This window comes from Apodemus sylvaticus, chromosome 9 (genome assembly GCF_947179515.1).
Source record: "Apodemus sylvaticus chromosome 9, mApoSyl1.1, whole genome shotgun sequence".
Taxonomy (NCBI): Eukaryota; Metazoa; Chordata; class Mammalia; order Rodentia; family Muridae; genus Apodemus; species Apodemus sylvaticus.
The window spans coordinates 77,344,350-77,356,532 of record NC_067480.1 but is presented as its reverse complement, the minus strand read 5'-3'; the positions used below and the strand labels follow the sequence as shown (position 1 = coordinate 77,356,532).

The 12,183-nt window shown below is 48.6% G+C and overlaps 1 protein-coding gene across 1 annotated transcript in view; it reads right to left on the bottom strand.

Moving 5' to 3' along the window:
- Positions 1-12,183, bottom strand: part of Rftn1 (raftlin, lipid raft linker 1) — a 208,808-nt gene that overhangs the window by 56,191 nt on the left and 140,434 nt on the right. The window contains exons 5-6 of the mRNA XM_052191941.1: positions 8,829-9,165; positions 332-535 (exon numbers count right to left, since the gene is read on the bottom strand). Of these exons, the coding sequence (XP_052047901.1) occupies positions 332-535; positions 8,829-9,165 (541 nt within the window). The remainder of the gene's footprint in view (positions 1-331; positions 536-8,828; positions 9,166-12,183) is intronic.

The window sequence follows — 12,183 nt, the reverse complement described above, 5'->3', positions numbered from 1 at the left end:
GAGCCAGGTGCTGCCATTATTCCCAGCGGTTGGTTCCAAGGTGCTGCTGCTACTGCTACTTCAGACTGCAATAGTGTGCACAATTTGCATTTCTGGAGTGGCATCTCAAGGCAGGGAGGAATTAACAGTCCCAGAGAGTTGCCTTCTTATAAGCCTCCAAACCCAGAAGACACGGGGTCACTGCAGAGGGTCTAGCCTTCTTGAGATCGGCCTGAGATATGCTAATTAAATATCCAATGCTGCTTGTCTAGTGACTATGTGGCTTTCTGGTAGAGGAGGCTGGAAAGAAGAACCAAGCTCACAGGAACAAGAAGAGTAGAGAATCCCGTACCGTTGGCCATGCCAAGCTGGAAGACGGCATTCACCAGCACACCGCCTTTCCGGAAATGGTCACTCATGTGCTCCAGCCAGCTGGCGTCCAGACTGCTCACCGTCTGGCCGTTCCTGGAGACCTGGAGGGGGATGGTGACGGGGTAGTACTGCCGACATTTCTGTTGGCTCTTCGGTCTGTTGAAAAAGGCGAAGATCTCCATCTCTGTTGAGATTCATAAAAAGGATGGAGAGAGAGAGAGAGAGAGAGAGAGAGAGAGAGAGAGAGAGAGAGAGAGAGATTAGTTTACAGAACCAATTGGCTAAACTGGGTTTCAGTGGAATCTCCCTGGAGCCTGAGAATGGTCTCAGCTGTGAATCCCTGAGGCCATACTCTTGCCAGAGAATAAATCTCCGTTTTCAGCAGTCACTGGGGCTGCTTCCACTGAGAGCTTGTGCTTTGGATGGAGACGGCTGGCTTTTTGTTTTGAGACAATGTCTCATGCACTATAGGCTGGACTGGACTCAAACTTGCTCTACAGTCAAGGATGAACCTGAATTCAGGATCCTCCTGCCTCTGAATTAAGGGGATATATGACCGCACTCAGCTTACATGGTTCTGGAAAAAGAACCAAATTCATGTATGTTAGGCAAATAGTCTACATCCCTAGCTGGAACTAGGTTTTAAATCTGAAATATAATAGATAACTTGGAATTAATTTACATTGTTAAGCATCTGGAAGAAGTATATTTCTAGAAATAAGTAAGAAATAAGTGTTTGTGAAGTAAATGTAGAAGTTAGTCATAAAAGGGGTGGTGGGGAGATTCATAAAAAGAAAAAAAAAACACTTCTCTAATTCCAGGAACCTTTTTACATCCCTGAACTTGCTATTTATAAACTGCAGGAGAGTTTCCTGGGGCCAAACCCATAATACTCAATCAAGTACATCAACTACATTGATATGTAAAAATAAATATGTTCCTGTAAATGGGGGTTCCTGCCTGGAGTAGCAGGTCAGCTCAATCAGCCAGGCAGGCCCTGGGTGTGAAGCTGGGAGCTCTCCACTCTTTCATTTATAGCCCAGAAATCAATAATCCCTAGCAGCCCGCTGCTGACTTGCACCTGCTGTTCATGCTGCCAGCCACGGTTAGCGGGAACCACTGCCAGGAGCAAATACCTGGAATTTCAATATACACTGGAGAGTCTATTTTTTCACCATTCAGTTAGTCGAGCTATCAGAGCTGGCCCAGCCTGGAAAGCTTTGTTTGCACAGGCTGGTTAGGAATATGTAGTGGCTGCCAAAACATCTTCTGAAGTGATAAGGAAATCCCCGCCATCTTTTAAACGGAAAGCTTAAAGGTCATACACAATGGCTGGCATTAGGGAGAAGCACAGATCATACATGTTTTCTGGACATGGGACGACACCTGCACTTAAAGTCTGGGATGGAGGCTCCCAAATGTCAGAATTGGGTCCTTTGGGCGTTATCTGCTTACTAGCTGGTGTGTGTGTGTGTGTGTGTGTGTGTGTGTGTGTGTGTGCGCGCGCGCATGCTCAGTGGAGTCTGTGGTGTGTGAGTGTGTGTGCCTGTGATCTCTCTCTCTCTCTCTCTCTCTCTCTCTCTCTCACACACACACACACACACACACACACACACACAATGACCTTATATGTCTCATTTGTTGCTTTTTGTCTATGCCTTGAGATGTAGGTCTCACTAAGCTTGCCATTCATGCTAGACTGGATGACCTGTGAACTCTCAGCTTTTGCCCATCTCCATGCCTCAACAACTGGTTTACAGGCATGTGTAGCCTCCCCTGGTTCACAGGTATGTGTAGCCGTCCCTGGCTTACAGCATGTGTAGCCGTCTTTGGCCTTTTACCTGGGTTCTGGGGATTCCCATTCAAGCCCTCAAGTTTGCACAGCAAGCACTCTTATGCAGGGACCCAACTCCACATACACTGATTGTTTTTTAAACTAGCTCAATTTCCTTTTTTTTTTTTTTAAATAAAAAGGATTTTAAAGGTGAGTTTGCTTCTTGACCACAGAACAAGCCATCCCGGTTTGCTATACTGGGACATTAAGTTACAGCAATAATTAGGTTCATCCTTAGAACCCTGAAAAGTGTTTCTTATGTAGGAGCTGCATTCTAGAACAAAGGAAACCCCCAGCCCCATCTGGTCACTCATCAGTGAGGTCCCTGAGTCACGAGACCTGTAGGCACTAACAGATGAACTGATAGTGAACTGACAGACTTTCATCAAGCTATTCTATCCAACAGAACCAGCATCTCTCTTTAGAAACTGCCACTTAACTTGTATACAGCAAATGCAGCACAGTCATTAGCCCCAACCCAACTTCCTTTTCAGTTCGTCCGCCTGACCCAAAATGCTATATCTCTCCCAGAAAAGATTTCAAACAAGAAATTAGGCCCTGGTACATCCAGATCCAATCACCAGACGATGAAAATGGGATGCCACAGGAAAATGTGCAAGGTGAGGAAACAAACCAGCAATTGAGTCTAGGGAGGGAATAGCTGGGGGATGCAGTGTCTTCTGGCCCTAGGTGCCTCAAGTCCAGTAAAAGCAGCTAAGAAGGAGAAGGGTCTGATCTGGTATGTACCTTTGGATCCTTCAAAGTAGACCCTTCAAGGTCTCTCATGCGAGCAGTTGACACTACTGTAATAGATACATCATGTGGGTTAGCTAGCTGTCATGTGTTGTTTGAGCTTACTGCAAAGCTGTGTCTGCCTGTCCCCATTTCAGACCTAAGCATGCTAGTCTCAAGTGTCCTCCAGGGACTGCTGTCTGGGAAGGGGGCTCTCCTCCAAACTCCGAGACAGGGAGGAAAGGACAGAAATAAAGCTGGGGAGTGAAACACTGTCCTTTGAGAATATCCAGATGCAAACTTTTATCCCATGATAGGAATGTGCCCACAGCAGGAAGGAACAGCCAGTTCAGCCATGGGAATCTAGTCCATGGCATGCTGGAATGCTGCCTGCCTGCCTTAACTTCCTCCACCAATTTCTGTTGATGTTTTAAGTACCTGGCTTAATGTTTTGTTGTCTGTCTGTCTAGGTACCTAGCTACCTACCTACTTATTATTTATTTGCTGTTTATTCTTTTACTTTGGCTTGCTGTATACTTAATAAACACACCCATTGAAAACCAAAATTATGGCTATCAAAGGACATTCCGCAGTGCCTTCAGAACAGAAATAATGCTGGAAAGAGAGAGAGAGAGAGAGCGAGTGGGGATAGAAATGAGGAGATGAAGGCAATGATGGGCATGCTAATGAGCAGTTACCACAGGGCAGCTGTGGCCTCATGAGGGACGCAGGTCCACTGGGACAATGTCACCTCAAATGCACCCACTAAGGGCAAGACAACTGAGGTGCCCATCCGCTTTGGAGTGGACCGAAAGTCACTCCAAAGCACTCCTGGCCAGAGCTGCCCACAGGTTTGGTCCCAGAGCACAGGCCTTATTATAGTCGGTCACAGTTAGGCCCAAGTGCAGCAGGAGTAATTGCTCAGAGCTGTTGTGTTGGAAAGAAGGAAGTGGGAATTCAGTCAGGGCCACAGCTGGCAGCACCTGAACACACAGAAGACCATCTTCACTCACGGGTGCAATAAAAGAAAGTAGCACTCTCCCGAAAGCATCACACAACAGAGAAGGAGTGAGGCCGAAATGAGAAGTGAAGAGGCTGTGGTGGTGGAGGAGGAAGGGGAGGACCACTAGGTAAGGTAGGAAGGGCCGGTAGCATCTACATTTTCCAGGCTCCATCCTCCCCAGCAGACAGCGCTGCAGCCAGAAACAAAAGTACATTTTTCAGGAAGGAAAGGAGAAAGCTGTATGAAGAGCCACAGAAGAATCAGCAGCGATGGGACAGAGGAGAGGCCTGGTCTCACAGCAGCGATGGGTCACAGGAGAGGCCTGATCTCACACAGCAGCAATGGGACACAGGAGAGGCCTGATCTCACACAGCAGCGATGGGACACAGGAGAGGCCTGATCTCACACAGCAGCGATGGGACACAGGAGAGGCCTGGTCTCACATAGCAGCGATGGGACACAGGAAAGGCCTGATCTCACACAGCAGCGATGGGACACAGGAGAAGCCTGATCTCATACAGCAGCGATGGGACACGGGAGAGGCCTGATCTCACACAGCAGCAATGGGACACGGGAGAGGCCTGATCTCACACAACCCTTTAGTCAGATCCACTCGCAGGGACACCAGCCAGGAGGGCCTACCCCCAAATCACGTGCTTCAACGCTCTCATGTCTCATGTCCTCCAAACTCCAAGAGATTTTGCATATGAGCAAGGACCAAGGATTCTGAGAGCCCCGGGTTTGTTTAAATGTTCTCTGTTGCCCTATAACTCTACTGTGACCCCAGCTGGAAGCTTTTCCCAGATGTGGGAAAGTCCCAGAGGAAGGCATTGTTTGTGGGAATGGCTTAAGAAGTAGGCTGGCAGAGAAGCCAAACAGCACCAGACTGACCGCCTTCTTGTCCTGCCCCGTGACATGGGGCCTTGCCATGTTTCATTTGGAATTCTTATGCCTGGTCCCTGTACCACAGTGGGTGCCTCACATGTTTGTGATGGACATAAGCAGGATAAACAGAGAACATGGAGAACTAGGCAGGGCACTGGCCAAGCACAGCTAGGCTGATGGCCCTTGCCATGCTATAGGCAAGTGGGCAAAGAAAAGGTGTGCTGTTCTGCGCTCCACACCTGGGCCTGGGTGGAGCTATAGCACAGAAGGAAGCCTGCAGCTTGTCTGCGCTTACAGAAGCAGAGAGCTGGAGCTCGTGACCGAGCCACAGGGATGGTTGGATTTCAGTGTCCAAGGAGAGCTGGGGTTCGGAAGAAACGACTGAGAATTGGATGTGAACTGTGGGCATCGTAAGCCAGACTTGGGGCAGTCAGTGGAGTTGGAGAGCCAGGTATAGCCGGGTGGGGACTGCAAGCTGCTCAGGTCACAGGCAGAGGGAACTGAGATGAGTGACTTCCACTAAGGCAGGGCTGCTGAACTGTGATGGAAAAGTTCATCAAATCCCTGAACCTGCGGAAGGCCGCTCACTTCTCAAAGGCACGGTGCCAGAGCAGGACACCTCTGATGCAGAGTGGGGTCACCTGACACAGCGGCAAAGGGAAGAAAGCAGTGCATGTAAAGGCACAACCAATGGTAATCAGCTCACGAGCACACACCATACCCAGACATAGGTACCTCAGCCAGGTGTGACCTCCCATGATACCTGATGCTCTTAATTTCCACGGGAGGCTCAGGCATATCTCTCAGAATCCCTGAGAGTGAGTTTCAGAGCTCGGGGTCTTTCAATCCTCTCAGACCCTGGGCTCATGCCCCAATCTAGTCAAAGGTTAATTTACTAGAATACAAAGTAGATTCAGGTGGCTGTAGTTGGGGACATTTGTTCATGGACTCAGTGGGAGCCCGGAGACATGGCAGCAAGTGGCTCAGGTGGAGGAGGCAGAATGACAAAGTCTAATTGCCTCCATGAGCTCCGGGAAGAAAAACACACAGCACAAAAGCTCAAATCTGACTGCCCGGCACCTCACCTCTGCTCTGGACGACACACACAAAAGAGTCTTGCTTCTTGATCAAAGGTATTATAAGGAATCCTGGGGAGTATCTCACACGAACCTCATATCAACAGGAAGTCCCCAGACAAGAAATCCAAATAATGAACAAGAAGATCGAGACGGGTAGAACACCTGGACCACCATGCAGGAATGAGGTCAGCCCACCTGCTCTGCCAGTAACACCTGCACCACCAGGCAGGGATGGGCTCAGCCCCGCCCTGTTCCCTGTCGCTCCTGAAAGACCACTGGGAACTGTCCCTGACTGGGCCCACTGCTAGCTGCTTCCTACATTAGAAACAAATCAACAGAGGAAGAACAGAGGCAAGAAGGGAGGCAACCTCTGGAATCTTTTAAAATTGTCTTACTGTGATTGCAGAAAGAGACTTAAACATTCTGACCTCCTTAGGGGGCTGGGTATGGGCCGAGAGAAAGGCAAGTAGACAACTGAGCAGGGTATGGGATGGGGAAACTGGGACTGGGTGCCCTGTGAGTGTTTTTCAGGGCAGGGCAGTGAGCAGACGCCCCAGGGACATTAACAGCTAAACTCCCCAGGGAAAGGTTCAGGAGAGAATCTTGGATCAGATAAGGGCTTTGGCCTGTGAAGACAGGGTCCTTGGGTGGCCAGCCTTCAGGAAGGGAACTTTCCTTGTCTGGGAGCTGGGAGCCGCAGTAGCATCTCCTGTGATAGTTGCGGTGAGGGTAATCGAGATAACACCCGGGGAAAACTGGACCAAGGCCCTCCACTAGTAACGTGTGTCTACCAACTGATTTTAAAAAGCTGAAGAGGGAAGGAGTGTGCTGTGATTGCTTGCAAGGCAAGGTCGGGGCTGATGTACAGAGAGAGACAGTTGTCTACTTGGGGAGACTAAAATGGGCTTGGCAGCCCAAGCCCCTGGCCTATCTCCAGCTGGAAACCCACTTCCCAGTCACTGTTGGACTGAGACCTCTAGGACACATTAACCCACCAGTGTGCAAAGAATTTGAATTTGCAGAAAAGGACAAGGACCCCAGGAAATGGAAGGCTTCAGGCCAAATTGTTCTGGGCATTACAGGAGGGCTTGGTTCCAATCTTTAGCCATAGTAGAGCCTGGGCAATGGAGGAAGGCAAGGAGCCACAGAGCAGAAAGGGGGTATTGGACATCTGGGAAGGGTCCTAGGAAAGGCCTCTCAGGATTAAAGGTCAAGCACAGAAAGTGAACCTTCTTGATGTCTAGGAGAAAGGTGGGTTCTGGAACACAGGATCCACAATCCTGATAGACTCTTAGGATTAACTGTCTCACTTCTTCTTAAAAGTCAGGAATCTGTGAGGGGGTAGCACTGTGCAGCCAGAATCCTGAATACTAGCTCATTTGGGGAAGTTAGCGGCATGTATCTAGACCCGACTACCACCTAGCTAGGAGGTGTAGACAGACATTGGTTTCTTATCCGTGGTGTGGCTTGTCTCCCACGGCTGCTATCCCTTCCTCCTGGGTCTCATGCCTGGCTGGGGCTCTCATCTTCCCCATGGTTCTGCAGTCATTTAAATTCTTCTGAGAATTCTTCTCAGAATTCAGCATGCTCAGGCACCAGTCTCAAGATGGAGCTTCCAGGACCATTACACCAGATCTAACCCACCATCTCACCATCAGGGTGAGGCAGTAGTCTACCCCAGCGAAGTAAAATATCCTATCAGTAGCTCTAAACCAGAGACCAAGGTCTTGAATAAATGATAGCTCTACTATTATCTCAGAATTGAGGCAGCCCCACCCCCACCCCCTTTCATGGAAATCCTGCCATTAGATCTCAGATTTGACCATCTCGTAATTTTCTTCTCAAGAAGTACTGACTTAGCAAAAAATAAATAAACAAAATAAAATCAACTCACTGCCCCTGTTGTCCAAGCACCCGTATCACTTGAAAGAGACCAATTTCAAACAGTAGCTAATACAGAGCAGAAATGGTCACTGGGAACATGATTCAGAAAGGTCTAAACAGATGCCCTAATGTGGCTTTGTGGGTCTTCTACATGCCAGTCATGGTCACCTTCTACAAGCCAGAGAGGGCCCATTGCTAACATAAGGACCCACACAATGGATGTGATTTCCAGGCAAAAGTAGAGCAAAGGAGACTATGAGAGTCACAGAAGGTTTCAGGAAGCTTTTCATTCTATTACACTAGGAAGGCCAAGTAGAGAGGAGGCGTGGGTGGTGTCAACTCTACCTGTGGTCCTATGCCAGGGGTGCCAGATCCCAGCCAGATGTGGTAAGAGAGCACACCTGAATCATAAGAGTGCGTAGAGAAGACAGAGGTGGCCCCTTTAGAAGATGGTACCGAGTCTGGTAACTGGGAAGTATTAATAAATGTTGCCTGTTACGGATGGGTTGTTATGTGACATCATCAATGCAAATGGGCATTATCAGTGACAGAGAAGACCCACAGGGGTGACAAAGCGTTTTCTCCATAGTGCCCATCTGTCCACTGCATGTGCTTCCTTTTTTGCCATCAGGATGTTTCCCTCCGAGCAAGCAGAGCCACTACTCTTCCGTGGCATGCCCTCCCGGCTTTCTCCCTCTCTTGTTTAGACATTCAGAAGCAGAATGCCCAAGCTCACTGGAGAATGGCTCACAGTCTCTGTGTGGGTGTGAGGGTGGAGAAGTCCTGGCAACCAGGAGCACTGAAGGAGTCTATTTCATCTAGAAGCCACTTTTGGAGTAGCTGCAAGTCACTGGGCTCTGCTCTTCCCCCCTTGGTCCACAGCTGCAGTGGGCAAACAGCTGTGCAGCCCAGATAGCGACTGGATAAACTTTCTCTTGTTTGATGTACTGCCGGGTCTACATACTAATTTCATTTCCTTTTCCCTAAGAGGCCCCGGGGAATACTAAAAAGGCGTTAGCATCTCTTTAAGCAGGTCAGAACTCCTGCCATTGGCACTTACTCCTGGAGGGCAGCTCTTCGTGCCCATTCGAGGGGTCACCCTCTGATCCATCCAGCGCTGGCCTCAAATCCTGCAGTGGAAACTCGCCAGCCTCATTCTCTTCTGAGTTGGGCTCCGGTCTTCGGTTCACTCCCGCAGTGACAGCATCCATATCTGCAGCCTTTGGAGAATCATTTTCCAAGGATGAATGGTCCCCAACGGTGTATTTCACATCCCTGGCATCTTCAACACTGTTGGCAACAGGCATCGATCGCCTGCTGCCTGCTGAGCTCACAGGGGACTGGTACTGAGGGACCACACTAACGAACTTCAAGCCCCGACTTGCGGCCTCCTGCACCTGGGAGACAAGGGAGACAAAGGAAATTTTGTAAATGGGACATGCCAGGCACGGAGACCACTGTGCATCCCCAGTGTCAACACAAGCTACAGAGAGGCCTGAAGAGGCAAGTCAGGCCTGGTGGGTCTCACTGTTGGAGATACTTAAGCATTTGATTATTTATTGAAGATCTCTCTCTTTCTCTCTCTCTCTCTCTCTCTCTCTCTCTCTCATTTGTGTGTGTGTGTATGTGTGTGTGTGTGTCTATGTCATGTTACATACAGTTATGAGCTGCCTGACATAGATGCTGAGATCTGATTTCAGACCCTCTGCAATACCAGCAAATAGTTTTACTGTTCAGCTACCTCTTTATTCTTTTTGTTTGTTTGTTTGTTTTTTCCAATACTGTTCAGCTACCTCTTTATTCTTTTTGTTTGTTTGTTTGTTTTTTCCAATTTTTGAGACAAGGTATCACTATGAAGCCTCAACTTGCCTGGAACTAAAGATCCTCCTGAGTCTGCTTTCTTACTGTCACAATGTCTTTTTTTTTCTTCTCGCTTCCTTTTTTTCTTCTTGGTGTGTGTGTGTACAAATGCATATGTGTACACTTGAATGCAGAGACCAGATGTCTTCTCTTGATTGCTTTTTACCTTCATTATTGAAAACGAAGCTCCCAATGAAACTCATCTGTTTGACTGATTGGCCAATGGGCTGCAGGGAGCCACAGCTGGGAGACCCACGCGTGTCTCTACGTGTCTCTACGCGTATTACCCATGCGTGTAATACCCAGCAGTGGAATTACAGCCTGGATCGCCTTGTTCCACTTTTAACGGGTTCTGGGGATCCCAACTCAGGTCCTCAGGCTTTAGTGGAAGGCTCTTTACAAGCTGAGCAGATCCCTGATGGTTTCATTTCATTTTTTATGAGTCCGGACAAAGGATTTAAAAGAATTAGCTAAGATAATTAGAACTTGAAGGAGGAAGTCCACGTGGTGATAGCTTATGTTTTTCTCCTCTACTGCCTGCTTCCGGCCCAGGAGGCCAGAGGTCAAACTGGGCACAGCTGCTCTGCATGCCCTCACAGCTGGGTGGCAGCCATGATCCTAAGCGTCTCCTGCTGTAGGCAGTACTTCAGGCAGAGGTCCGAGGTGGAGACTCTGATGGGCATCCTTCCCAGTGCTGTCTGCCCTCAGGCCTGAAGGAAGCCATGGCACCCTCAGAGCACGCACCCCTGACCCACAGCTCATATTAGGCCCTTTGAGCCCCAAACCCTGGTGCACACCATCTCATACAAGGAACCCGGAAGCTAATCCCCCTCACTCCCTAAGCTTAGAAGAGGAACACAAGATCGAACTACAAGTATCTTGTGACACAAGAGCTTTCCAGGAAACCAGCCCCAGGCATTTGAATTTAGTAGGAAGGACACTGAAAGAAAAACTGGAAGTAATAGCATAATGAAACCAAGTAAATCAGCAGAAACTAGGAGCTGGTCTTCCAGAGATTTCCCCAGCAAGCCGGAGTGCTCAAGCCCTGGGGCCAGTGGAGGAGAGCCTGGAAGCTGAGGAAATCTGAGCCTCTGACTGCTAAGGAACCTTCAAGGCCTCTGCAGTGCTCAGCTATAATCAGAAATCAGCAGAAAGTACCTGCATGGGGCTACTGGAGAAGTGACCTCTGCAGCCTTCCTCAGACCAACTATCCTATGTTACACCATGTCATCTTGGTTCCACACAGGAAAATCTAGAAAACAAAAATCTATACCAGTTGCAGATGCACCTGCCAGTCTTTTTATGAAGTCTAGCCTAAATCAGACAAAGCCCTAGCAATAGTAGATGAACTGTGCACTCACTATGCGCTGGGCCCTGTGCTGACCTTTACACTGTGTTCTGTGTATCATTGTTTCCATTTTAGGTGAGGCCTAGGGGTGAAAGTTGCAAGCTCGCAGTGGGGAGCCAGAGTTCACAGCCAGGCCTGGGCTGAAGCAGACTTGTGACAGTCTCTCGGGGCTTTAAATCTATGCACGTCTGCCATGCTGTGTGCTGGGCTGTTAGTCAGCTTTCTGTTACTATGAGCAAAACCTGAGGCGAACAATCTCAAGAAGAAACACAACTTGATCTTGGCTGGCACATCCTGGGGTTTTAGACCTTCGTGGCATAGAGCAGCTCTTGTCACTAGCTGAGAGAGAGAGAGAGAGAGACAGAGAGACAGAGAGAGAAAGAGAGAGAGAGAGAGACAGACAGACAGACAGACAGACACAGATGGAACACCTGTACTCTTTACCTTTCTTTACTCTCCCTTCTTCTACCAGGTCCAGCAGTGTTACCCACATCACAGTGTTAGCTATTCTATAAAGAACCCCCTCACTACACACACACACAGACACACACACAGACACACACACACCAACACACACACACAGACACACACACACAGACACACACACAGACACACACACAGACATAGACACACACACAGACACACACACACACAGACACACACACAGACATAGACACACACACAGACACACACACACACAGACACACACACACTGACACACACACACACACACAGACACACACACACCGACACACACACACACACAGACACACACACAGAGACACATACACACACACAGACACACACACACAGACACACACACAGACACACACACAGACACACACACACACAGACACATACACACACACAGACACACACACAAACACACACACACCGACACACACACACAGACACACACACACACAGACACATACACACACAGACACACACACACAGACACACAGACACACACACACACAGACACACAGACACAGACACACACACACACACACTCTACCATCAGCTAGGTGCTCCTGCACATGTGCGCAGGCCTACTTCTGGCTCAGATTCCTCTTCAAAGGCAGATAACGATAATATGGGAGGGGAAAAATCCCCAAAGTCCCTACTTTCAATTATTATTAATCTATGATATTCACCTAGTTTTGAAATTATTTTAGGAAAGTTTCTGAAAGACACCACGAACTTT